Below are 27,508 nucleotides of genomic sequence, written 5' to 3' on the forward strand. Positions count from 1 at the left end.
GATCAGACCATACATGACATTATAACATGTTAGATCAGGTCATTGAAAGGATCTGACCATGCATGACATTAAAACATGTTAGATCAGGTCATTGAAAGGATCAGACCACACATATTATAACATGTCAGATCAGAACATGCATGACATTATAACATGTTAGATAAGGTCATTGAAAGGATCAGACCATGCATATTATAACATGTTAGATCAGGTCATTGAAAGGATCAGACCATGCATATTATAACATCAGATCAGAACATGAATGACATAACATGTTAGATAGGGTCATTGAAAGGATCAGACCATGCATGACATTATAACATGTTATGTCAGGTCATTGAAAGGATCGGACCATGCATATTATAACATGTCAGATCAGAACATGCATGACATAACATGTTAGATCGGGTCATTGAAAGGATCAGACCGTGCATTATATTATAACATATTCGATAGGGTAATTGAAAGGATCAGAACATGCATATGTTGTTAGATCAGTTCATTGAAAGGATCAGAACATGCATGATATTATAGCATGTTAGATCAGGTCATTGAAAGGATCAGAACATGCATGACATAACATGTTAGATCAGGTCATTGAAAGGATCAGAATGTGCATGACATTATAACATGTTAGATCACGTCATTGAAAGGATCAGACCGTGCATGATATTATAACATGTTAGATCACGTCATTGAAAGGATCAGAACGTGCATGACATTATAACATGTTAGATCATGTCATTGAAAGGATCAGAACGTGCATGACATTATAACATGTTAGATCGCATCATTGAAAGGATCAGAACGTGCATGACATTATAACATGTTAGATCGCATCATTGAAAGGATCAGACCGTGCCACACCATTCAAAATTCCGATAGTAAAATTTACTTCTGTGAGGTTGTCGGGCTGGGGTGGGGTGGGGGGGGGGGGGTGCAATTAGAGTCCCTTTATATACAGAGTTGCGACGTAGAGGGTCCGGAAAAATCTAGTCACGTGATTGCGTGGAGCCATTTTGAGTCCATCGCGGACAGGATCAGGATCGGACCCATATCGGTCAGCGTTTTAACGTTCCCGCTGTACGCAGCCTTCTCATTCGTGTTTTACATCGATTTTACGACAAAATGACAGGTTGTAGCGCCTGTGGGTGCACAAATAGAACGGAGAAGGGATTCAAGATGTATAGATTTCCATCAGATGCTAAAAGACGGAAAATCTGGGAAAACAGAGTCAGTCGTGTTGGATGGAAAGTAACTTCTTCGTCAGTTCTCTGCCAGGTCAGTGTGATGGTGGTAATGGTCCCATATGCGTACACACACACACACACACACACACACACACACACACACACACACACACACACACAAACAAACACACACACACACACACACACACACACATGAAGTGCTCGCTCGCTGCTCCATCGAGCTCCTCCTCCTCCTTCCACCCTCCTCCTCTTCCTCTCCCTCCCCCTGCCGCCCTTTCCCCCTCCCCCTATCCCCCCTTCGCTCCTCCCTTCCCACCCCCCCCCCCTTTAACCCCTGCCCTCCCTTTTACCTCTTCCCCTCCTTCTCCCCCTTCCCCCCATCCCCCCTCCTCTCCCTTCCCCCTCTCCCCCCATCCCTCTACCTCCTCTCCCCCCCCCCCATCCCCCTACCCCCTCTCCTTGCCATGGCCCCTTCCAACCCCCCATTCCCCCCTCCTCCCCTTTCCCCCTCTCCCCATTGCCCATTCCGCCCCCTCCTCCTCCTCCCCATTCCCCCCCCCCCCCCCATCTCCCTCCCCTCTCCTTTCCCCCTCTCCTCTCCTTTCCTCCTCCCCTCCCCTCTCCTTTCCCCCACCTCCAGAAGGTAAAAGCCAGTCCCGACCATTCTACAAAATTATGTAATTTGCTATAAAAGTGGAAGGTTACAGGTTCACGGTTTGAGTATTAATCGTAAATGAGTTCAAAGCCTTTCACAATGGTCTCTGAGACCTTCGTAAAACAAATAATAAAATAAGTTTTAATTTTTGTACTTTCACATGGAAGATAGGATTATTGTCATTCAAAATTTTCAATGATGTTTCAGAAAGAATTTGCTAGAAACCAATTCATGCCAGTGATACAGTTGTATGCCACAACTGAGAAAGGGGGGGGGGGGGGCATGCATTGAATGTATGTATTTGTCTCTGTTGATTTGAATGTGTGAGGACATTAACTTGTGTTTGTGTGTGACTTTCAATTTATAATTTGTGTGTATGTGTATGTGTATGTGTGTGTGTGTGATTGTAAATATGTAATTTGTATATGTATTAGAGATTGTGTGTGTGTGTGTGTGTGTGTGTGTGTGTGTGTGTGTGAGAGATAGAGGGAGAGAGGGAAAGAGGGGGCCGGGGGGGGCTTATCTATTTTTGGTGGGATTAATATATGATCGGCAACATGCAGCAAAGTTTAGATTAATAATTTAAATATGAAAATTAAACAAACACAAATATATACCCACACACGATAAACAAAATCAAACAACTGCAGAAATACAAAGATAACTCTTAACATTGTATTGTACATGTACATGTATAAGCAGGGAGGTGAGAGTTCGAGTCTCGCTCTCGCCTCCCTGAAATTAAAATGAGGCTGAAATAAGCAGCACGTGTACCTGTCTAGTTCATTCCTTCTTTGTCATGGTTATAAATGTCTGTGACTGTTAAATCACAACCAGCTCTGTGGTTTTCTTCTTTATCATATGGCTCTTAGTTGTCATAAATCTTCTATTTTGTCATCTTCACATAATTTGTTCATTATCAACATGGAAAGGACCATTCCCATCTCTTATACATAGAGAACATAATGGAATACACGGTTCAATGCACTAGCGCCATACGGCGGCTCCGCACTGAATGGACTCAAAATGGCGTCAAATCGTTAGTTGTCGCTACTCTCTCTATAAAGGGACTCTAGGTGCAATATCGCAACTCACAAAATCGCTTGAGGAGTGGGGAATATTGTCTTGTCATATCATTAATAATATGCTATTATCATAAGTGTTCTTTTTACCTTTGTAATGAGAAGCAGCTTTAGAAAATCGCCATGAAAACTCATTGGAAGAACTCCACGGAAACGGCTGGAAGGGTCGGGTTATTAACCATTGTGAGATTAGATAGACTACAGTAGATCTACGATCGGGTGCGTTTGTTGACGTGATTAGCATAGACTGATGTGCGGATTCCTCCAAATTTATTTAACTTTAATGTTTAACAGCATTATCAACTATTTAAAAAGGTAATCAAACATATTTGTTGTGGTTTATAATATTTTTACTTCTGGTCAGCCATTGCTTTCACGAAAATGGTATGATAAGCTATTTATACATGTTATCACGGCAGGAAAAACACCTTGGGGAGGTGGGATATTATTAGTATAAATATTGTTTTGTAATAACATTAATATTATGCTATTATCATTCGTTTTATGCTATTAACCCTGGTGTTGGGCTAGCGGCTAGGGTGTCAGCTTAGGATCCTAGGATCCTGGGTTTGAAACCCGGTCGATCGCTGAATTAACGCCAGGGGGGTTGACTCAGCCTGTCATCCTTCCGAGGTCGGCTAATTGAGTACCAGTTCACTGGTAATTCCCTGCTTGTCGTTAAAGGCGGCAAAAAGGGTTGGCGTCGGGAAGGGCATCCGGCCGTAAAACATTGCTTCAAAAAGGGGACCGAAAAACAACAACTACCACGGTTCCCGAAAAAGGCCAACCCCCGCTTGCGGGGAAAAATGGCCTCTAAAGGTGTTATTTTTTTATTTTTTTTTTATTTTTTTTATCATTCGTTTTATAATTGAAAGCGTCTTTGGAAAAACGCCACAATAAAGCTAACTTAACATTGATATACACCTCGACATGCATCCCCATTGGCGGCAATAGAGGGGAAAACCCGCTTGGGGGAGAAAAACCCATTGGGGAGGGGGGCAAATGAACGTGCTGAAACCTTCATTGTTTAACCATTTGTCCTCCTGTTAAGTTTGGTTGAGATTGGATAAGTAACGACGGAATGTATCGCAGTCAAAAAATCATCAGACAGACAGACGCCAAATTGCGTATTTTAGTATGATTGTTCCGTAGCCATTCACAAAATTCCATCCGTCAGTCCAGATCATCTTCACTTAATTTCTGCAGGATTTGAAGTTTGTAAGGATGCCATTTGTGTGCTTGAAGAATGTGGTAGATACTGTTTTTCGACACTCCTGTCTCGGCGGACAACCGCCAAAGAGACCTTTTGGGGCTTTTCGTGAAATGAGCGAGGATTGTAGTAGCTGTGTGGTCGTCGGTTGATGTCCTCAGAGGTCCACTGCGTGGTTTATCTTCTATGGATCCCATTTCCCTGAACTTTGCTACCTATTTGCCGACACAGCTGTGTGTAATTGCCGTGCGGTCCGGATGCAATCTGTTGAATTCCTCAGCGACCTCCCTATGACTTTGATTTCCTATGAGCAGGATTACATGGATGCATTCTTCCTTACTCAGCGGCATCATGGACACCTGCAAGAAACAAACAAAAAAAAACATGAAAAAATCGTTCTTAAATGAAAACATCATGAATCACTTATTTTGCCCTATTATGGTTCCAGACTTGTGGGACACCCTGTATTTAAATTTCCAAAGCAATAGAAATGTTTCTAAAGCTCGACCTCATTATCCAGTTATGTTGATGTGTGTTTCAAGAAACGCACCTCTTTTTTCCCCCTCTTTTTCTTATTTTAGGCGTTAGCTTGCCATCCTCCAATTCTTTCCAAAAGCAAGGTCAATCAGTTGTCACACTGCCGAGTAGTTTTTTTGTTTTTTTTACTCAAGCAGCTGTGTAAATAGGCACCGTGGTACTGAGATGAAAATGATACATGCCGTTCAAACATGTCATGACTAATGCATGTCCTTTGGCTGAGGTCGTTGTGAAAACTGATGGGGACTCTTCTGTAAATAATGTTTGCTTTTCCCCATCTCCATTCCTTTCTCTTTTCCCTTACTTTAGGAGGTTTGGGGTAAGGAAGGGGAGCAGTTGAAGCGAGCATTACACCCACATTGCCAGCAAAATACTAACGGCTGCTTTCCAAACATTTTATCTTCGACATAATTTAATGTTTGTGTGGAGTTTTCATCAAGAGATTCAAATAACCTTTGTGTGACAGTTTTACCTGTAACTTGTTTCTATACTTTGCCTTTTCACACTGGGTATCATGAGCAGTTCATCCGTGTAAGATGAAAAACCTTGTCAGATATTTCCAATTTTTGTTTATTGCACTCGGCAAATGTTTTCTTTTTAATCTTATAAATATATAAACCTTTGAGGTGATATGGCTCATATACTTCCAGGTGGTGAGCATAAGTTGACATAATCTATTGCAACAAACCTTTATGTTCCTTTTTTTGCTGCAGAGTTGGTTATATCCTCAATGTGACGCGAGAAATTGACAACTTCTTCCCGGGTCTGTTCGTGTATCATAACATCCGCGTGTTCGACGAGGAAGCTACAGACCTTCTGGCTTATTGGAATGACACGTTCAAGTTCATTTCCAAAGCCAAGTACGGATTATTTATTATTCTACAAATTTTGGTGAAGTTGTTGTCGTGGAAAAGTATGCTTCGATCTATAATTTCCCTTGTTCTAAAAACCTGACTGAACGCTGTTCCTAAGTCGGGTTTGTGAGCCATCTATTTTTTTTGTTGTTGTTTCCATTTTCAGTATCCTTTTAGATGCTATGCAGGGTTCTGCTCATGCTTAAGAAACACCACAAAAGCGTTGTAATATATCTGGTGTTTGCATGTCAAGGAATAGTGTTACTTGGTTAAACTTGTTGTGACGGATTTTCTTCAACCATGGCAGGAAGAATGGTTCCAAGTGTCTTGTGCACTGCAAGATGGGCATAAGCCGCTCTGCATCCACAGTTATCGCATACGCTATGAAAGAGTACGGCTGGGATCTTGAGCATGCATTCCATTTTGTGAAGGAGAAGCGTCAAGTTGCCAAACCCAATTCCAGCTTCATGCGGCAGCTTGTGGAATACCAGGGCATCTTAGATGCAAGGTGTGTAGAGGGAGGGAGAGGTATTGCCAGGCTATGGCATGTTCACCTCCAAGCCATAGAAATTTATCGTGCAAGATATTCACACTGAATATATTTATCACCATAACTAATTGTACAATCTATGATTGTGCTGCTGTATTTACACACATACACACACATGAACTTTGGCACAGGAGGAGGCCATTCGGCCCATCATACCTGAACTACACCAATCTCAGAATAAATCTGTGCCAATGCTTCATGGACACTGACTTAATTCTTTCCCCTTTTAACAATCAATCATTTTCCTGAAGCTTGTTGATGAGAAACAAAATCTCCAATAGTGACTCAAAAGATTTTGATTTTAAGAGAGATAAAAATTTATAAGCCATAATTAATGAGCCTGTGATAATTCTGAGAAGCAGTATGTGCTACAGTTGAGCTTACTTGACGAATACTTGATCACCACAACAACAACAACAGGCATTTTAAGGCCAATTTCCCTGCTAGAGCGGGGGTTAGCCTTGCGGGCCGCTTGACAATCTTCTCCAGAATAGCACTGATCAAATGGAAGAATAGTACTCCAGAATACTTGATCACCACAACACAACAACAACATGCATTTTAAGGCCATTTTCCCTGCTAGAGCGGGGGTTAGCCTTGCGGTCCCCATGACAATCTTCTCCATTTTGCCCTATTTTCTGCATCTCTCCTTGTTAACCGTATCCCTGCGTGTCGTAAGAGACGACTAAGAGGATTGGCGTCAGGAAGAGCATCCGGCCATAAAAACATTGCCTCAAAAAAGAGAACCATGACAATTACAAGTACATATGGGCAGGGTGCAGCCCGAAGTGGAGATCAGTTTCTGAGGTTTGGGACATGGAATGTAGGGACAATGACAGGGAGATCAGGAGAAGTGGTGGAAGTATTGGTCAGAAGAAGAGTGGACATATGTTGTGTGCAAGAGACGAGATGGAAGGGAAGTGGTGTGAGAATGGTGATGGGTAGGCAGGGACAGAAATACAAGTTTGTGCGGCAAGGGTGCCCGGAGGGCATGAATGGTGTTGGTGTCCTGTTTTCTGAGGAGTTTGTAGACAGTGTGGTGAGTGTGACTAGAGTGAGTGACAGGTTGATGATGGTGAAAATGATGATTGGAAAGCTCTTGGTGAACGTCATCTCGGGATATGCTCCGCAGGTTGGTCGAAGCGATGAAGAGAAGGACAAGTTCTGGTGTGTGATAGAGAAGCGGATGGAAAACGTGAAAGATGAGGAAGTTGTTGTGGTGGGAGGAGACCTGAATGGATATGTGGGAAGGAGTATGGATAGTTTTGAGGGGGTTCATGGGGGTTACGGATATGGTGTGAGAAATGGAGAAGGTGAAAGGATTTTGGAGTTTGCTGATGGAGCTGATTTTGTTGATTTGTAATACTCAGTTCCAGAAAGAGGATAATAAGCTTGTTACATACACGTCAGGTGGGTCGACGACAACTGTTGACTACCTGATGGTGCGTAGGCGAGATAGGGGGCACCTCCGGGACACAAAGGTGATCCCGGGGGAGGAGGCTGTTTCACAGCACCACATGGTTGTCTGCGACATAAGGGTGAAAGGTGCGAGGAGAGCTCGGCGGGTGAAGTACCAACCGAGAATGAAGGTGTGGAGGTTGAAAGAGGTGACAGTAAGGGAGGCATTAAAAGAGAGGCTGAGTAGGGTAGAGGATGATGTGGTTGAGCTTGAAAGTGGTTGGATGTCAATGAAAGCTAGTCTGTAGGGAGCCGTTGGTGAGGTATGTGGATGGACAAAAGGACCACCGAGGCACTCGGAAACATGGTGGTGGGATGTTGAAGTTGGAAAGAGGATTGACGAGAAGAGGAAGAAGTTCAAGGAGTGGCAGAAGGCGAAGGGTACGGGAGCAGAAACAGCAGAGCATGAAAGTTATAAGGCAGCCAGGAAGGCTGCAAAGAAAGAGGTAGCAAAGGCGCAGGAGGCATGTAGGAAAATGTTCGGAGAACGCTTGGATTCGGAAGAGGGTCAGAAAGCAGTATTCAGGATTGCATAGCACATAGCGAAAGAGAGGTGTGATGTGATGGGGGTGAGTTGCTTGAAGGATAAAGTGGGACAAATCGTTGTTGACCCAGATGGAATTAAAGGAAGATGGAAAAGATATATGGAAATGCTGTTGAATACAGAGAATGAATGGGATGGCAACATAGAGAGTAACCCAGTTTTAGGACCGGCAGAGAAGATAACTGAGAAGGAAGTTGAGGAAGCGATAAAAGCAATGAAGAGTGGAAAAGCGGGAGGGCCAACGGGAGTTGTGGGAGATATGTTGAAGGCAGCAGGAAGTTGGGGTGTGAAGAGAATGACAGAGATCTGTAATCTGGTGGTGAAAGAAGGCCGCATTCCAGTGGATTGGGAACTGAGTACCCTCGTCCCTCTATACAAGGGGAAAGGGGACCCTCTGGAGTGTGGCTCGTACCGAGCGATAAAGTTATTGGAGCATGGAATGAAGGTTTTGGAAAGGGTGTTGGAGAGGAGGATAAGGAAGAAAGTGAAGATCGACGAAATGCAGTTTGGATTTATGCCAGGAAGAGGAACGACAGATGCGCTTTTCATTGTGAGGCAGTTTCAGGAGAAGTACATGGATAAGAGGAAGAAGTTGTTTTTTGGGTTTGTTGATCTGGAGAAAGCATTCGATAGGGTTCCACGCAAAGTATTGACATGGGCATTGAGGAAGTTAGGAGTGGAGGAATGGTTGATCAGAGTAGTGATGGCAATGTACAAAAGAGCGCGCACAGCTGTAAGGACGAAGGACGGGAACAGTGGTGAGTTTGAGGTGAAGGTGGGAGTGCATCAGGGGTCGGTACTAAGTCCACTACTATTTGTAGCTGTGATGGAGGTGCTGGCTCAGAACGTAAAGGAGGGTTTACCGTGGGAGTTGTTGTATGCAGATGATCTGGTGTTGATTGCGGAAAGTATGGATGGACTGAAGGAAAAGATGAACAAGTGGAAGGAATGTATGGAGACAAAAGGTCTGAAGGTGAATATCGGAAAGACGAAGGTGATGGCAAGTGGTAAAGCATATGGTGAGGTGGAAAGAACTGGGAAGTGGCCGTGTGCTGTGTGCAGGAAGGGTGTCGGAGTGAACTCCATTCAATGTACAATGTGTGCTGAGTGGGTTCATCAAAAATGTAGTGGTCTGAGAGGGTCATTTACCAGTGTGGCAGCTACATTCAAATGTAAGGTGTGCACAGAGGGAGCTGCAGATGGAGGAAATGTTGAGTTGGATCTTGGAGACGGCGTGAAGCTGGAAGGTGTGAAAACATTTTGCTACCTCGGAGACATGCTGGATGGAGAAGGTGGATCAGACTCGGCAACGGTTGCTCGAGTGAGATGTGCATGGAAGAAGTTTCGGGAACTGAGTGGCGTGCTGATGAGGAGGAGAGCGTCGCTGAAGCTGAAGGGAAAGGTGTATGCTGCATGTGTGAGAAGTGTTATGATTTATGGGAGCGAGACATGGGTAATGAACATAGAGCAGCAACGAAGGCTGGAAAGGGTGGAAATGCGAATGGTTCGATGGATGTGCGGAGTATCGTTGAGAGAGAGGAAGACAAATGATGAATTGCGAAAGATGATGGGAATCTTGCCTGTGATTGATGCTGTGAAGAGGAACAGGCTGAGATGGTTTGGTCATGTGTTGAGGAAGGATGAAGGTGACTGGTTGAGAAGAGTGATGGAAGTTAATGTAGAAGGAAGTAGAGGACGGGGAAGACCGAGAAAGACTTGGCTAAAGATGGTGGAAGAAGAAATGCGGGCAAGGGGGTTAACAAGGAGAGATGCAGAAAATAGGGCAAAATGGAGAAGATTGTCATGGGGACCGCAAGGCTAACCCCCGCTCTAGCAGGGAAAATGGCCTTAAAATGCATGTTGTTGTGTTGTTGTTGTCTCCTTGTTAACCCCCTTGCCCGCATTTCTTCTTCCACCATCTTCAGCCAAGTCTTTCTCGGTCTTCCCCGTCCTCTACTTCCTTCTACATTCATTTCCATCACTTCTCAACCAGTCACTTTCATCCTTCCTCAACACATGACCAAACCATCTCAACCTGTTCCTCTTCACAGCATCCATCACAGGCTCTATTCCCATCATCTTTCGCAATTCATAATTTGTCTTCCTCTCTCTCAACGATACTCCGCATATCCACCGAACCATTCGCATTTCCACACTTTCCAGCCTTCGTTGCTGCTCTACGTTCATTACCCATGTCTCGCTCCCATAAATCATAACACTTCTCACACATGCAGCATACACCTTTCCCTTCAGCTTCAACGACACTCCCCTCCTCATCAGCACGCCACTCTGTTCCCGAAACTCCTTCCATGCACATCTCACTCCAGCAACCGTTGCCGAGTCTGATCCACCTTCTCCATTCAGCATGTCTCCGAGGTAGCAAAATGTTTTCACACCTTCCAGCTTCATGCCGTCTCCAAGATCCAACTCAACATTTCCTCCATCTGCAGCTCCCACTGTGCACACCTTATACTTGAATGTAGCTGCCACACTGGTTAATGACCCTCTCAGACCACTGCATTTTTTATGAACCCACTCAGCGCACATTGTACATTGAATGGAGTTCACTCCGACACCCTTCCTGCACACAGCACATGGCCACTTCCCAGTACTTTCCACCTCACCACATGCTTTACACTTGCCATCACCTTAGTCTTTCCGATATTCACCTTCAGACCTTTTGTCTCCATACATTCCTTCCACTTGTTCATCTTTTCCTTCAGTCCATCCATACTTTCCGCAATCAACACCAGATCATCTGCATACAACAACTCCCACGGTAAACCCTCCTTTATGTTCTGAGTCAGCACCTCCATCACAGCTACAAATAGTAGTGGACTTAGTACCGACCCCTGATGCACTCCCACCTTCACCTCAAACTCACCACTGTTCCCGTCCTTCGTCCTTACAGCTGTGTGTATATTCAGAATACTTGATCACTGAAAGCGTATATTCTCGTGCTAGCAACTGCCAGGAGATACCAGGTTTTTAATTGTACCTTTCTTGAAGGGGTACATGGTATGGTATTTTGGCAGGAACCAACTTGTATTTTGATGAAAGTTCTCAATGCTCCCCTTCAAGACCACAGGGTCACTTGCAAGGACTTTTCTGCACAAAGTCCAGACTCATCTGATTTTGCATGCTTTTGACATCTTATGGAGTCATGTTTCGTCTTCAAGGCCACGCACTATCTCCTGATCAAATGGAAGTGGCCCTGGTCAAGTAATGGCGCATCATCCTACAGTGAGGAATGGATTATCTAATTTGGTCGATGACAAGCTTGTATTGTGGTCATTGGTGGTTACAAACGTTAAGGTTATTTACATGCCAATGTAAGCCTGTCCGTGACTTAACTTTGGCTTCCACTGACATATTTTGTTTATGGAATATAGAGATCAATGTGCTGATCCTCTTCAACCAGAAAATGATGCGTACACTTAAAATATTCTCATTATTCAAATTTTCTCAGCCAACGACTTTCTTAAAAATAGACACTTGGACTTGTATTCAGAAAATGTATGTAAAAACGGATGAAACGTTTCACATATTTACGTCATCGACTATGTTGCATTGGTGCACTGTTGAGGCAATGGCAGCAGATTTTTATTTAATTGCAGCTCTTTGTAAACGTCAAAAGAATAATATTTAAAGCATCCCATTGTTTAGTTATTGAGCAAAAAAACAAACACTTTTTTTATTTGATATTGATAATCAATTAGCGTATTGAATTGGGTCCCTAGTTTACACATCGTACGATAAAAGGTTCACAGGCCTTCGATTGAACCCTTCCAAAATCCAGGTTGACTGCACACCTCAACTCCTTCATTCCTCGCTTCTCCCGTCGCATTCCATCATCAAATTCCTGTATTCATCGCTTCACTTTTTTATTTTTAGGATGCATACCTGTCAAATAGACGTGAAGGAGTCTTGCACACCTGACGGTCACTTCATGGCCGAAAGTAACTTAACTTACAGCCTTTGTAAAGAGTTTCCAGATGGAGATGGTCTAACCTTACACATTCTACTTGGCCTCCTATTTGGGCATGTTGTATGGGTATCCATATGGATATTAACATTGGAGCTTACAGTTTGTCAGGATGCCTTTCTTAACCAGTGCCAAGAGCAATGGATTAAATGCACTTCTTGGAATATATACTCCCTTTGAAGAGCGAATTGTCAGCAAATAGAAATTTGAGAAAGAGAAGAGAAGCGAAATTATGAAATAATCTGGCTGCATCACTTGCTGTTATTGCCAAGCAGGTTAAAGGAGTCCCAGAGCAAGTATAATAATGTTCCCAACTTTAATATTTTGATACATTTCATACCATTTATTGTAATTTGTGTTTGTTTTCTCTAACAAATGAGCACTGCTGCATGATCTGCTCGTGTTTCCCCGAATCTCGGGCAATAAAATGAAACTTTCCTCACAACATGAAAAGAAGCGAGCTTTGGATTGGCATGTTTACACTCCAAATAAGTTTCATTTGTAACTTGAATGAACTTTACCGTTGACTGAAATGTTTTCACTCCTCAATGCTGAGCAAATCTTGGAATTGGTTGGAATATTGAATTTCCCTTCATTGTGAAAATTTTCGTTCATCTTGGTTGTCATTAATGTAAAACTTTATAATCCTAACATTTGTTTTTAAATATGTAAAAGCCACCGTTGAAGTTTAATCCACATATTGTTTCTCACATCTGCAGCAAGCAACGACACAACAAGCTCTGGCGATCGCATTCGGACAGCAACCTCAACGACAGGCTTGCAAAACCCGGCAGTGCAGGCTTGGCGGCGAGGGAGCAGAGAGCATCCATGGTACGGCTCTCCCGGGTCGTGAGATTTGGAAATGGCGAGCTATCGGGCTCCAATTGTAAATTGACTTTTGGAATCCTGGCAAACCTTTGAAGCTATGACACATAAAGTCGATTATATATAGATAGATATACAACATTTGTGTGCTTGCATGTACAAACATGTCGAGTGAAACTTGTCGAGTTTTTGAAAAACATATTTTGAACATGTTTTGTTTTGAACATGTTTTGTTTTGAAATGTTTTGAAACATTGTTGTTTTGACATGTTTTGAAAAACATGAAAAACAAAAACAAACAAAAAAAAACACATAAAAAATGTCGTTTTTCATTTGAAACATGTCGAGTGTCGATACATGTCCCTTTGGTGATGGGATGCGCTGCGTAAGTTAAAAGTTTATTCTTCATTATTTATTATTTCTGTATGGGATTCCAGTGGCACATGATAATGATGGGAGCACAGGTTGGTTCTTTTTGTAACGTGGCACACTTAAAGGCAATCAAAATGTAATGTTTTTGATTATTTAATCACAGGTTCAGCTTGAAATCTTTCTTGGAAAGATCTTCCTTTTACTTACTTGTACCATGACTGCCGCTTAATTTTGCAACATGAGGGATTTTGTACTTTGTGTGTGTGTGTTTTGTGTGTGCCTACATAACGTGTGTATGTGCTCTCTCAAGTGCAATAAAAAGTATTTAAAATTTACCCAACGTCTCTTGCACGTGGATGACAAAAGTTATGGAAAGATTACAGTTTCAAAATATTTTTTGAAGCAAATGCATTGTTTTGATAAAACAGAGCTTTGCCTTTGCTTTTTGTTTTTTCCTGTCTACTTGCAGACCGCTAATGGAATATTGTCTCGGGCAGAAGAAATCAGGCCACAAACTATGGCAACAGACCTCAACTCCCTTGAAGAGTCGAGTGTTGGGCCTGATACCCTTGTTCCCAATGCTCAGGTTAATGTGGACCAACCATCAGAGCGCACTTGCAGAGTGTGCAAAAGAACTTCCAGTGCAAAGCTCTCCGATGGAGGTAAGCTGGAGATCCTGTTTAAAAGGTTGCTTCCCATCTTTGAGCTGAAACTCCTTTGCAAGACACTTAAAAGATGCAAGAACTGAGGCCTTTCTATAATATACTCTATGTATCGTTTGTACATTTGCACGCACAGTGATTGCTGGACAATATTTATCAACTACCGAAGAGCCCATCCTTATGGACGGGTTTATTTTTCCCGACCTGACAAACAGGGTAATTCCCCCAGAATTAGACTAGTTGATTCCTTCAGAATTAGACGAGTTGATTCCTTCAGAATTGGGTATATTTTAGTATGACTTGTAAGGACCCTCCCACCTGCAGTGGTGCTAAGCCATACATATTTATATGGAAAGAATTGGGTTCCTCTGCTCACCCGGAGCTTCCCTTGCACCCCTCCTAAAAGCTTCCCTTGCACCCCCATTCCCCTGTGAACAACCACCAGTTTTCAACTAATTCCATCCATCAGGTCAGGATTGCATAGAAGTCAAACAAACATGACTCAAGTTATAGTACGAAATAATGTATGCAAGTGCATGTCACACGTGGATGCATGTGTACGTTTTTATTTATTTTCAGTGACTGAAGTTTATGAAGGAGGTTGTCCTTGAATAAACTTTAGTGCAAAGATGTCATGACATTGTCAAGAAATTAGCTGAACTCGCATGCTCTTTAGGCAGGCTTGTGTTCACAGGACCATGTCAACAGTATTGCTCATTCATTAAGCAGATTGAGCAAACAACTTCTGAACTGACTGTTAACTCTTTAAATCGGCGGTAAATATTCTTGTACATTTTCCTTGAGAATCTACTTTTTATTTTCTTCTTCCTGTCTAAATCTTGATCATATTGTTATGGTTTTTAGAACCTTCACTTGTAAAATAATAAGCCTTGTAAATAATTCCCTGTAAATATCCCCATCTTCCAAAGGTCAAAGGTCGCACCCTAGTTAAGCCATATTGCAACATGTAGGACACCATAGGAACCTCTTCAGTTATTTCATTGGTATGTGTTTCAGGTAAGGATCTGTTTCCAATCGTTTGACTTTGCGTTGCATTAATCAAATAACCTAGGCCCCTTTTCAAACCATATTCATTTTGCGGCGTAGATTAGGAAATCCCTGGTGTTGGGCTAGCGGCTAGGGTGCCAGCTTAGGATCCTAGGATCCTGGGTTTGAATCCCGGTCGATCGCTGAATTAACGCATGGGGGGTTGACTCAGCCTGTCATCCTTCCGAGGTCGGCTAATTGAGTACCAGTTCACTGGTAATTCCCTGGTTGTCGTAAAAGGCGACAAAAAGGGTTGGCGGCAGGAAGGGCATCCGGCCGTAAAACATTGCTTCAAAAAGGGGACCGAAAAACAACAACAACCACGGTCCCCGAAAAAGGCCAACCCCTGCTTGCGGGGGAAAAATGGCCTCTAAAGGTGGTTTTTTTTTGGGTTTTTTTCATTTTGCGGCGTAGCCTCCCTCCAAAGTGCATTGCGCGTCTCTGCCAGCCGCAGCGCTCTCTCCAAACGCCATTGACCACGCGGCCGAGTTGGAGAAGAAGGGGGAGGAGCGCCAGGAACGGAGGCGTGGCCCCATCAATGTGTCACGAAGGGAGGAGCCGGTGAACCCTCACGACCAATCAGGGCCGAGGCGTGTTCACCGGTAGGCGGAGCGAAACGCACGCGGTTTGATTTGCAAGGCGCGTAATATAAGCGCCGCGGTGGACTACTTCAGAGAGATGAGCCAGGGAGAGAGAAGGAGTCGAACACCAAGAGAGAGAGAGAGGGGACACGAAGTCGAGTGGGAGAGTCGGTCCGTTACCACGACCATACGAACCGCACTGCCTGCCGGGTTTCGCCGCGAACCAAAGCGTGAACTTGGAGCCGGACCTCGATGCTGGAGCCATCTGCCCGGACCTTCCTCCCCTGCCAGCTGCCTGGACCTTCTCTTCCTTCCTACCACTACCCTTTCGTGTAAGTCCATTTGTGTTGTCCTGGGCGTGATATTTAAGAGTGTATAAGATTGCCCTATGTCCTTTTGCTCCTCTGCTTGTACATTCTTTTCCTTTCGTTTCCGCTTTGGGGTTTTGTTGTAAATAGTTAATAAACCATATTTGTTCTTTCCTTTCCTTTTGGTTTCCTCTCGTCCGATCGTCTTCGTGATTTCCCCATTGAGTACCGGTGGCACGATTAGAACCGCTCAGAATCGGGTTAGTCTTTTTGTTAACGGCCCGAGTCGCAGCTCGCTTCGCTCGGCGTATCCATTAACGCTGCGGCCCGGGTGGGAGTTATCTCCTCGCTTACGGTCGGTACTAGTAAGCAGGTATTTGTGACTGCATTGACCAATGACCCTGGCTACTACCGACCGGAAGTGACGTCATAATTTCCAGGATCGGAGACGGCCAGCTTAAAAGACAAGGGGACTAACCCCCCTCCTCCCCTTGGTAACGGGAGTGCCGTACCCCGAATCCGCAACAATATATTGAATATGTGTAGCGTTTAACTGCATTTGTAACCTTGGTCTTCCCCAACCAAGGGTAAAAATGTTTTGCTATCCTATCGTGATCATAGCATTTGCATATTAGATCAGTAGTTTAACATATTAGGTGTACCCGCACCTAATACTAGTTCAGCATGGAGCAAACATAATTCATTGGGGGAGGCTGAAGAGGGTGCTGATTAAGTTTCCCCTGGAGGTTAGGCCAGGATTTGGAAATTGGCCAGGGTGCTGGCGATAACTCACCTACTCTTTGTTGAAAGGCACTGGGATTTCGTTCACCATTTTATGCTACCACCAGCAACCCCATCATTGTGAAACTGCCTCAATCCAGAACCACTGCTCAACTCCACTCGTTTACTCCTCTCTTTTTCCCAATGTGCACTGAGTGGGTTCATCAAAAATGTAGTGGTTTGAGAGGGTCATTAACCAGTGTGGCAGCTACATTCAAGTGTAAGGTGTGCACAGGCGGGAAATGGAGGAAATGTTGAGTTGGATCTTGCTGCAGATGGAGGAAATGCTGAGTTGTATCTTGGAGACGGCGTGAAGCTGGAAGGTGTGAAAACATTTTGTTACCTAGGAGACATGCTGAATGGAGAAGGTGGATCAGACTCGGCAACAATTGCGAGAGTGAGATGTGCATGGAAGAAGTTTCGGGAACTGAGTGGCATGCTGATGAGGAGGGGAGTGTCGTTGAAGCTGAAGGGAAAGGTGTATGCTGCATGTGTGAGAAGTGTTATGATTTATGGGAGCGAGACATGGGTAATGAACGTAGAGCAGCAACGAAGGCTGGAAAGGGTGGAAATGTGAATGGTTCGGTGGATGTGTGGAGTATCGTTGAGAGAGAGGAAGTCAAATGATGAATTGCGAAAGATGATGGGAATAGAGCCTGTGATGGATGCTGTGAAGAGAAACAGTTTGAGATGGTTTGGCCATGTGTTGAGGAAGGATGAAAGTGACTGGTTGAGAAGAGTATGAATGAATGAATGAATGATCGTTTAAAGACCATTTTCCCCGCTAGAGCGGGGGCTAGCCTTGCGGGCCCCATGACAATCATGGTTCCCTGTTTGAGGCAATGTTTTTTATGGCCGGATGCCCTTCCTGATGCCAACCCTTGGTCGCCTTTTACGATGCGCAGGGATACGGTGTACCTATTCTAAATCGGGGTACACACCGTGATCATTCATCTCAGCAAGCTGGTACTCAATTTGCCGACCTCGGAAGGATGACATGCTGAGTCAACCCCCTGGCGTTAATTCAGCGATCGACCGGGATTCGAACCCAGGATCCTAGGATCCCAAGCCGGCACCCTAACCGCTAAGCCAACACCAGGCTAGCTGGTTGAGAAGAGTGATGGAAATTAATGTAGAAGGAAGTAGAGGACGGGGAAGACTGACAGAGACTTGGCTAAAGATGGTCGAAGAAGAAATGCAGGCAAGGCGGTTAACAAGGGGAGATGCAGAAAATAGGGCAAAATGGCGTAGATTGTCATGGGGACCGCAAGGCTAACCCCCGCTCTTGCAGGGAAAATGGTCTTAAAATGCCTGTTGTTTTTCCCACCTGTGAAACCATCTTCCACTTTCTCTTCGATCCAATTCTTTCCGCTGGGTCTTCAAGACACTTGTTAACCACCATCTCAGGGCATTCCCCATCCAACGCCATGATATTTTCTATACCCGGCAAACCACCCCCAACTCCTCCCAAAAAATTGCTAATGTATCCATCTTGTCCACCCCTTTCATTCTCCCCTAACCCTCATCGTTACTTGCATCTTGGTTGTCAGTCTCCATCTACCTTCTCTTGCCCCGCTATTGGTGTTTCCCCTGTCTCCTGCTGTTGCCTTTGTTATGTTGTGTCCTGATCTGTTCTGTGTCCTAGCCCTTCCACGAGTCTAGACCATGTATTAAATAAAATAGCCCCGAGTGGGCTGACGGTCATCTCTTGAGGTCGTAGTTCAGACCTCTGCTGATTTTGGGGAGCCCCCTGATCCCCTGGGAGGCCCCTTGATACTAAATCGAAAAATCTAAGACTGAGCGATCCTGCAGACCATCGAGTAGAAGGGCTGTATCAGGTGTCGGAGCAATAGGTTGGTAAATAAGGGACAAGTGGGGATCTATAAAGGGAATGTCAAAGTGGAATTATTTTAAGATAAATATGTAATTTACTTAAGTATTCAACCCCCGTGAGTCAATATGCCGTAGAAGCGCCTTTGGCAGCGATTCCAGCTTAGTCTTCTTGGGATTGTCTGCATCCCGGCAAACCTGCATTGAAATCTTTCATACCTGTATTGAAAATCGTGTTAATTCGTGTCGTGTCTTGAGGCCTTGTACAGTGTGCACTGTACAACCTTGAGGCTTTGTTTTTCTCTCAGCGGTCCGTCGTTTGTGATCCAATAACTTTCGTTCTCTGTATTCCCAGTCTTTTCACCCATAGCCTACTTCCTTGTGTAAATCTCAACTCAAAAAAACAAACAAACAAACAAAAAAAAAAAACATTTCCTTCTCTGTTCTCATTCGTTTTTTCATTCTTATTCGTTTGTATTCGTTCGTTCGTTCTTCGACCACGTGTTTCTCCCCCATTTCCCCAGATAGTTTTCACTCATTAACCTTCAATGTTTACACTTTCCCCTCAAGTTATGTATTCCGTCATATTTTATAACACCTTTTTCTTCTTCTTCTTTAAAAGGCTGCTTTCGACTTGCTCACCAAATCAATTCATCCCCAAAAAAATATCCATCTCCTATAGTGCCTTTTTTCTACATTCCCTAAACTCTCCTGCACTCCATCCTCCATCCAGCGTCCTTAAACGTATTTTTAACTCAAAGGTCACAAGAAACTCATTTTGCAATAAATGTTCGTTTCCCATAAATCGTACACTTTCAAAAATCCAATCTCACCCCTCCCCTCCAAATCTTCCCCATAACCCCTCCCCTCCAAATCTTCCCCATCACCCCTCCCCTCCAAATCTTCCCCATCACCCATCCCTTTCAAATCTCCCCCCTTGCCCCCTCCCTCCTAAACTACCCCCACACCCCTCCCCGCCAAGACGCCCCCTCGCCCCTCCCCTCCTAGACTCCTGCCTCACCCCTCCCCTCCAAATCTCCCCCATATCCCATCCCTTTCAAATCCCTCCCCTTGTCCCTTCCCTCCCAAACTCCCCTCTCACCCCTCCCCTTCAAATCTCCCTACCCTCATTGCTTCTCAATTTCCCCCCTCTCACTCCTTCTCCTCAAAGCGTCCTCCCCGCTTCTTCCCCCTTCAAACTCTCACCTCCATCTCCCCCAACCTTCTGCCTCGCTCTTCCCCCTCCTCAAATAACACCTCATTGTGGCTCACCTAATCACCATCAAACCTTTTGTCCGCCCCATCCTTCCCTTTCTCCGAGCTATTCTGAAATCTCTGACACACCTTCAACAGCTCTCCCTACCTCTTCCACCTCTTCCACATCTTACCCTACCCCTCCTCCCCCCTGTTCTGTATCTGATGCTCCCCCTTCCTCTTCATTAACGGTATGGACCTCAAACATCCGGGGCCTTCGTTCAAACTTAACTGATCTCTCCATACAGGTTGCTTCTGTCAAACCAGACGTGATCTGCTTAACAGAAACTTTCCTCCTTTATGATGTCTCTGATTCCATAGTATCTCTCCCGGGCTACTCCCTCCTCCGGTATGATAGACCTGAGCCTCGTCCTGGAGGCGGGGTTGCTATCTTTATCAAAAACTCTCTTCCTCACTTGCCCTGCACTGCACTCTCTCCACCTCACCCCCAGGAATACCTCTGGCTATGGCTTCCCCTTCGCTCCCACCTCTTGTTCATATGTGTGTTGTACCGTCCACCAAACAGTGATGACTCCATCTACATCTCGCTGTCTGATGATATGGACCAACTTCTATCTACTCATCCCAACTCTCTCTTCCTCATATGTGGTGATTTCAACTGTCATCATGCCAGTTGGCTGGGTGTGGGTACCTCTCTCACCAGCCATGGCTCCTCAGCAAAGGACTTCTGCGACTCACTGGGACTGACACAATCTGTCAATTTCCCGACCCGGATCTCAGTCAACGGAACATCTTCTCTTCTGGACTTGGTTATGACTAACTTCCCTGAAAATGTCTGCTGCTCTTCTGCTCCGATCGGATCATCTGATCATGTCCTTGTTAAAGTGGACATCTCTCTGACCATCCTCAGGGAGCCTGCTCAGCGTCGACGAGTCTGGCATTTCACTCAGGCCAACTGGCACGGTCTTCAAGCAGCCATCAATCATTTGGACTGGTCTCCCATCTCTACCACCTCTGACATCAACTCATCCTGGGAATTCTTCCAAAGTAAATTGCTCTCTCTCATGCACAGATTTATCCCATCTCGTCTTCAGTTGTCATACCCTTCCTCCTGTCCATGGTACACGGAATCTTGTGGTGAGGCTGTTGCCCAGAAACAACTTGCCTTCGTCTCCTGGAAAGCAAATCCAACGGAAGGAAATCTCATTTCCTTTCACAAAGCCCGAAACAAGTGTGTGTCCACCCTCAGGAGAGCCAGGAAACAATATCTCTCCGTTCTCAAGACCGAACTCTCTTATCTGTCTCCCTCTTCCAAATCCTGGTGGCGTCTGGTCAAATCCGTTTCTGGTGTTTGTTCCCCCTCCATCCCCTCCCTTACCTCAAACGGCTACACAGCTGACTCCGCACGTGAAAAAGCTGAATGCCTCAACTCTGTGTTTGCCTCTAAATCTTGTGTCCCAAACCCATCCCTCTCTGTACCCACCATACCCAGTCGTACCCTGCTGCTCCTGGACTCCGTGTCCTTTCCTCCTGACAAGGTGGAAAAGTTTCTGTCAACCCTCGACTCTGATTCTGCAACTGGACCCGACGGCATCAGCCCACGGGTCCTAAAATCCTGCTCTGCTGCTCTATCTCACCCTCTCTCTGTTCTCTTCACCCTCTCTTTTGCTCAAGGTCAACTGCCATCTGCTTGGAAATCAGCCAACATCACCGCTTTGCACAAAAAAGGTGCAAAAACAGATCCTAGCAACTACAGACCAATCAGCCTTCTCCCAATTATCAGCAAAGTCATGGAATCCATCATTGCTTCGGATATGAAATCTTTCCTCTTCTCCAATGGCTTGATCTCTGATCATCAATTTGGTTTCAGACCAGGTCACTCTACTCTGGACATGCTGCTTCTGCTGTCTCAACAATGGATGGAGGTCCTCAATGCCAAACAGGAAATTAGAGCTGTCTCCCTCGACATATCACGTGCCTTCGACACGGTCTGGCACCCCGCTCTGCTCACCAAACTCTCCTCCTTTGGTATCCATGGAAATCTCCACGCATGGCTGGCGGACTTCCTCTCTAGTCGTCGTCAACGTGTGGCCCTGAATGGGTTTCTCTCATCTCCTCTTCCTGTTCAGGCTGGAGTTCCCCAAGGCAGTGTTCTGGGCCCCGTGCTTTTTCTGGTCTTCATCAATGATCTCTCTGACTCTCTCGAAAATCCTCTCTATCTCTTTGCTGATGACTCCACTCTCTGCCGCTCCATTCCTCTTCCCTCAGATCGGCAGTCTGCTGCCTCCTCACTCTCTGAAGACCTGGACAAAATCACAGACTGGTCAAACAAGTGGAACATGTCTTTCAATCCTGACAAATCTCACACTCTTACTATGTCTCTCCGAAAAGATCGACTGGACAACCCTCCCATCTACTTTCTCAACAATCCTCTCCAAGAAGTTCTGTCGCTCAAGATTTTGGGTCTCACTATCTGCCATGATCTTTCTTGGGAAAACCACATTTCCAAGCTGGCCTCCAAAGCCAGTCGCCGACTGGGCATCCTCCGTCGTGCGAAGTCCTTCCTCGGCACACCTGAGCTCCTCACCACATACAAGGCTTTCATCCGCAGCTCAATGGAATACTGTTCTCCCCTATGGGCCGGTGCTCCTGCCTCACACCTAGCTCGGCTTCACGCTGTTGAAACCAAAGCTTTCAGAATTATTGGAATCTCCCGCGATGAAGCTATCTCTGAGGGCCTTTCACTCACTCACCGCAGGCAGGTAGGTGGTCTTTCTGTCTTCCACCGACTCCTCTCCGGCCTTGCACCCCCAGCTCTCTCTGTGCTCTGTCCCCCAAATATTCCTACAGGTCACACAAGATCTGCCAGCAACCCTCTGATGGTTAAACTGCCGAAATCTCGGCTCTCTGCTCACCTTCACTCTTTCATTCCTCTTTTCTCCCGCCTCTGGAACAAACTCCCTCACTCCCTTCAATCCCACTCCTCCCTCCAGGTCTTTAAAACAGCTGTTCACCACCATCTCTTATCTTCCCCCATCCAAAACCTTGATCTTTTCTACCCCCGCTAATTCACCCCAGATCCACCTTGTTTGAAATTCCAACTTCTTTCCTGGAAGTCCTGGCAGTGTCCATATGTTTTATACCTCTCCCTCCTCCCCCCAAGCCCTCCCCCTCCCACATTCCTCCCGATGTCCCTGCTCTCAAATGTTGTGTTTGTGTCCTTCCCCCTCTCTCCCCATCTTGTCTGCCGCTTCCCTTATTTTTTGTGTTTTGTGTGTCGGTTTGACTTTTTGTGTGATTAATGTTAGCTCTTTCACGAGCCTCGATCTTGTATACAAAAAAAAAAAAAAAAAAAAAAAAATCCGTTTTGCACATCTGGATTTGGGGAGTTTCTCCCATTCTTCCTTGCAGATTTCCTCAAGCTCTGTCAAGTTGGATTTGGAGTGTCGGTGAACAGCAATATTCAAGTCTTTCCACAGATTCTCGATGGGATTCATGTCTGGGGTTTGGCTGGGCCATTCAAGGACTTTCTCGTTCTTGTTCTGAAGCCATTCCAGTGTTGCTTTGGCTGTATGCTTGGGGTCATTGCCTTGTTCAAACATAAATATTAGCAGTAGTCTTAGGTCTTTTGCAATCTGAAACAGGTTCTCCTCAAGGATCTGCCGGTATTTCGCTCCATTCATTTTTTCCTCTATCCTTACAAGTCTCCCAGTTCCTGCCGCTGAAAAGTATCCCCATCGCATGATGTTGCCACCACCATGCTTCATGGGAGGGATGTTGTTAAATGGGTGATCAGCTGTGCTCAATGTCTGCCAGGCGTAGTGCTTTGTATTCAGGCCAAAGTGTTTCGTTTTCGTCTCATCGGACCACCGAATATTTTGCCTCATGCTTTGAGTCTTTCATGTGCCCTTTTGCAAACTTCAGGCATTCTGTCATGTGCCTTTTCCTCAGGAGTGGCTTCTGTCTGGCCACTCCCATAAAACCTAGATTTGTGAAGTGCTGCAGAGACTGTTGTCCTACCTGCATGTTCTCCCATCTCAGCCAAGGAACTCTGTAGTTCTCTCAGAATGGTCATTGGGTTCTTGGTCACCTCCCTGACCATGGTCCTTTTTCCCGAGTTCAGTTTGGTTGGACAGCCAACTTTAGGAAGAGTCTGGGTGATTCCATATTCTTTCCATTTCATAGTAATGGAGTGGAGTCACTGTACTCTTGGAAACTTTCAACATTCTAGAAATTGTTTTTTACACTTGCCCAGATCTATGCCTCTTCACAATTTTATCTCGAAGTTCTACAGACAGTTCCTTGGACTTCATGGTAGAGGTTCTGCTCTGACATGCACTGTCAACTGTGGGACCTTATATACAGACTTGGCATTTAATATGGAATATATATTTTTTCTTGACTTGGGTTTACTTTCTGAACTCAATATATCAATCTGGTGAGTTTATTTTACCCTTTGGTGATGTCTTTGTTGAAAGAACCATGTCACTGATTGTCTTTCGCAGCAAGAAGTCAATAACAGGATTATATCACAGGTGGCGTGACAAAATGTAAGGACAGGTACATTTGACGATTGGCTTCACAATCGGGTATATAAGGGTTGTTGCATTCTGTATTAGTGGAAAACAACTGCTGCACGTCTCCAAAAGTTATTGCCGCTTCCTCTGGAGATGGTCCGTCAACTTCACAATGCTGTTTGTCATGGAGTGGTGGCTTTATGAAATTCTGGCATGGAACAGCGTGCTATTGCTCGGCAGTATGGCATCACTCAAGGTCAGGTGTCAAAGATCCTGAAACGAAATGCTCAGAGCGGTGTCCCTACTCCAATACCGAGGCCAGGACATCCACGCAGAACCACAAGGAGAGATGATCGCCAGCTGCACCGGTTAGACTGCAATGGCCGTACCAAGTCAGCTAATCGGCTTAGGGCTGAGTGGCAGCAACTGACAAATGTGCCTGTATCCAGAAGGCTAGTCAACCAATGACCGGTTCAAGCAGGCCATCGTGCCAGGCGTCCCCTGAGAAAGCCACGGCTGACCAGACAACACAGCCAGCGCCGATTGCAGTGGGCCAGAGAGCACCGTCAATGGCAGCCAGGACACTGGAATCACGTGACCTTCAGTGACGAGTCTAGATTTCTGGTCTATCGTCAAGATGGCCGTGTCCGAGTGCGCAGACAAGTGCATGAAGCCCACAACGAAGATTGTATAGTGCCAAGAGTCCAAGCTGGAGGTGGTGGGGTGACCGTTTGGGCTGCTTTTCATGCAGGGGGCAAAATTGACCTGGTTGTTCTGAATGGAAACCTGAACCAGTTCAAGTACAGGGTCATTCTGGAAGAAACATTGCTACCATTTGCTCGTGCAGCCTTTCGAGGAAACTTTGTCTTCCAAGATGACAATGCAGGGGCTCATCGTGCTCGCATGATCCAACACTTTCTTGCTGACCGTGGTGTAGAGCATATGGAGTGGCCTGCCATGTCCCCGGATATGAGTCCGATAGAGAACTTGTGGGCAGAATTAACGCGTCAAATCGACAACTTGGACCAGCAGCCTACCTCTGTGCGTGAATTGCAGCAGGCTATTGTCACTGCATGGCAAGCGATTCCTGTCCAAACCTTGGCAAATCTCGTGAACAGCATGCCTCGACGTGTACGTGCTCTCCTGAATGCTTGTGGGGGTTACACGAAGTACTGAACTGTAATTTTACTGTCCGTAATCCCAGTCATAATTTAGCTTTTGTTTTTGTTGAAAAATTTTTTGGCTAATGTGCAAAATAAAGAGATACTTCTGGAAAATGTACAGAAGTTTAACACAGTACTGTCCGTGAATTGAGTTTGATATCAGTTTACATCACTTTCAAGGATCAATTTATTTGCTTCGAAATGTCAAATGTGGTTTTTGTTTCTTTTAAAGGTCACATTAACAAAATCTAGAATAATTTCAACATAATTCCAATGAACTTTTGGTTCTAAGTCATCTTGAAAAGTAAGTTCACCCCCACAAAAAAAATATTCCATATTAAAGGCCAAGTCTGTATATAAAGCGGTGCATCATGCATCTCTGCCATCAAATCAAATGGACTCCTCCGACGACCCAGGTACATTCACCGTGGCTCCGGTCGTAAGTTTGTATATGTACAATCAGGTCACTCCATCCCCATCCTCTGGTCGGCTCAGCGCACTCCCACTCATCGTCCCAGCGCACCTAGTCACGGCAACGCACAAAATCGCACCTCCTGCCTGCGAACCCTGGCTAAATCACCTGAATTCATCCCCGCTGTTCAAAACAACATCAAGCTCACCCTGTTCAACACCCGGTCCCTCAACAACAAATGCCTCATCCTGAACGAATACATCCTGGATAACAAACTGGACTTTCTCTGTCTCACCGAAACCTGGCAACAACCACTGGACTACTACACGCTCAACCTCACCACACCCAATGGATATTCCTATGTCAATAAACCACGCTCGGAGGGCCGAGGTGGTGGAATTGCCGTTATCCACCGTCAAGACATCAGGACCAGCCTCATCCCCATCGCCTCATCCTCATCCTTTGAACACCTGGCTTTTAAACTCTCTGGTCGCACGCAGTCAGTCATGGCTGTCGTCTACCGCCCTCCCAAACCACACCCATTATTCCTGTCTGACTTCTCCTACTTTCTGACCCAGCTATGTTCCCTCTCCCCCTCAATCCTCCTCCTTGGTGATTTCAATATCCACATGGACTCCACTGACTCCACAATAACCACTGACTTCACTGATTTACTCACCTGCTTTAACCTCACTCAACATGTCAACTTTCCTACGCATATCCGTGGTCACATTTTGGACCTTGTCTGCTCCACTGGATTAATTTTGCACCATCTCTCTGGCTCCGACCTCACCCTCTCTGGCCACTTAGCCATCACTATGACCATCAACATCCCCACCCCAACACCAAGACATTATCGCACTATCAACTTCCGTAAGCTAAACTCTCACCTACCTCATTCTCATCCACCCTCTCTGAAAAAATGTCCACTTCTCCCTTCATTGATCTCCACACCCCTTCCGACCTCACTGACTACTACAACCACACTCTCTCCTCCTGCCTTGACCAGATTGCACCTGTAAAAACCAAAACAGTTTCTTCCACCCATTCTGCTCCCTGGTTTACCCCTGAACTCCGCCTGATGAAAACTCGTGCTCGCCAACTTGAAAGACTCCGCGATAAAACAGGTCTCACAGTTCACTCCCAAGCCTACAAGGACCACCTACAACACTACAAAGATGCCCTCTCCCACGCCCGCTCCGCCTACTACTCTCAAATTATCCACTCTGGCTCCGGAAACCCAAAAGCACTCTTCTCGACAATAAACAAACTCCTCCGCCCCCTGGACACCACCACCCAGTCATTCACAGTAGACAACTGCACTCCTTCCTTTCTTTCTTCCAACGCAAAATTGACATCTACAACAGCTTGACCACCGCCGCACCCGCTCCCCCTCCAACCACCTGCCCCCCCTTATCCTGCCTTCCCCTGTCTCAATTCTCCCCGGTCTCCCCTACTGACCTCTCTGAACTCCTCATAGGAATGAAAACTGCCACCTGCACTCTTGACCCCATCCCCTCCAGCTTTGTCGAGGCCTCCCTCCCTGCTCTCTCTCCACTTATCATTGCAACAATAAACTCCTCCCTGTCTACAGGCATCGTCCCACCATCCCTCAAAATTGCTGCTGTTACCCCCATTCTAAAAAAACCTGGTCTAAACCCTGACACCCTAAACAACTTCAGACCCATCTCCAACCTACCCTTTCTGTCGA

General features: G+C 45.4%; 1 protein-coding gene across 4 annotated transcripts in view; it reads left to right on the forward strand.

The window, feature by feature from the left end:
- LOC137415585 (protein phosphatase Slingshot homolog 2) overlaps nt 1-27,508 on the forward strand; it is a 276,350-nt gene that overhangs the window by 228,869 nt on the left and 19,973 nt on the right. For all 4 annotated transcript variants that reach the window (XM_078768025.1, XM_078768028.1, XM_078768026.1 and 1 more), the window contains 4 exons: nt 5,409-5,555; nt 5,857-6,057; nt 12,806-12,917; nt 13,752-13,944. In XM_078768025.1, coding sequence (XP_078624151.1) covers nt 5,409-5,555; nt 5,857-6,057; nt 12,806-12,917; nt 13,752-13,944 — 653 coding nt within the window. The remainder of the gene's footprint in view (nt 1-5,408; nt 5,556-5,856; nt 6,058-12,805; nt 12,918-13,751; nt 13,945-27,508) is intronic.

This window comes from Myxine glutinosa, chromosome 14, assembly GCF_964187855.1.
Source record: "Myxine glutinosa chromosome 14, kmMyxGlut1.1, whole genome shotgun sequence".
In the NCBI taxonomy this organism is placed as follows: domain Eukaryota; kingdom Metazoa; phylum Chordata; class Myxini; order Myxiniformes; family Myxinidae; genus Myxine; species Myxine glutinosa.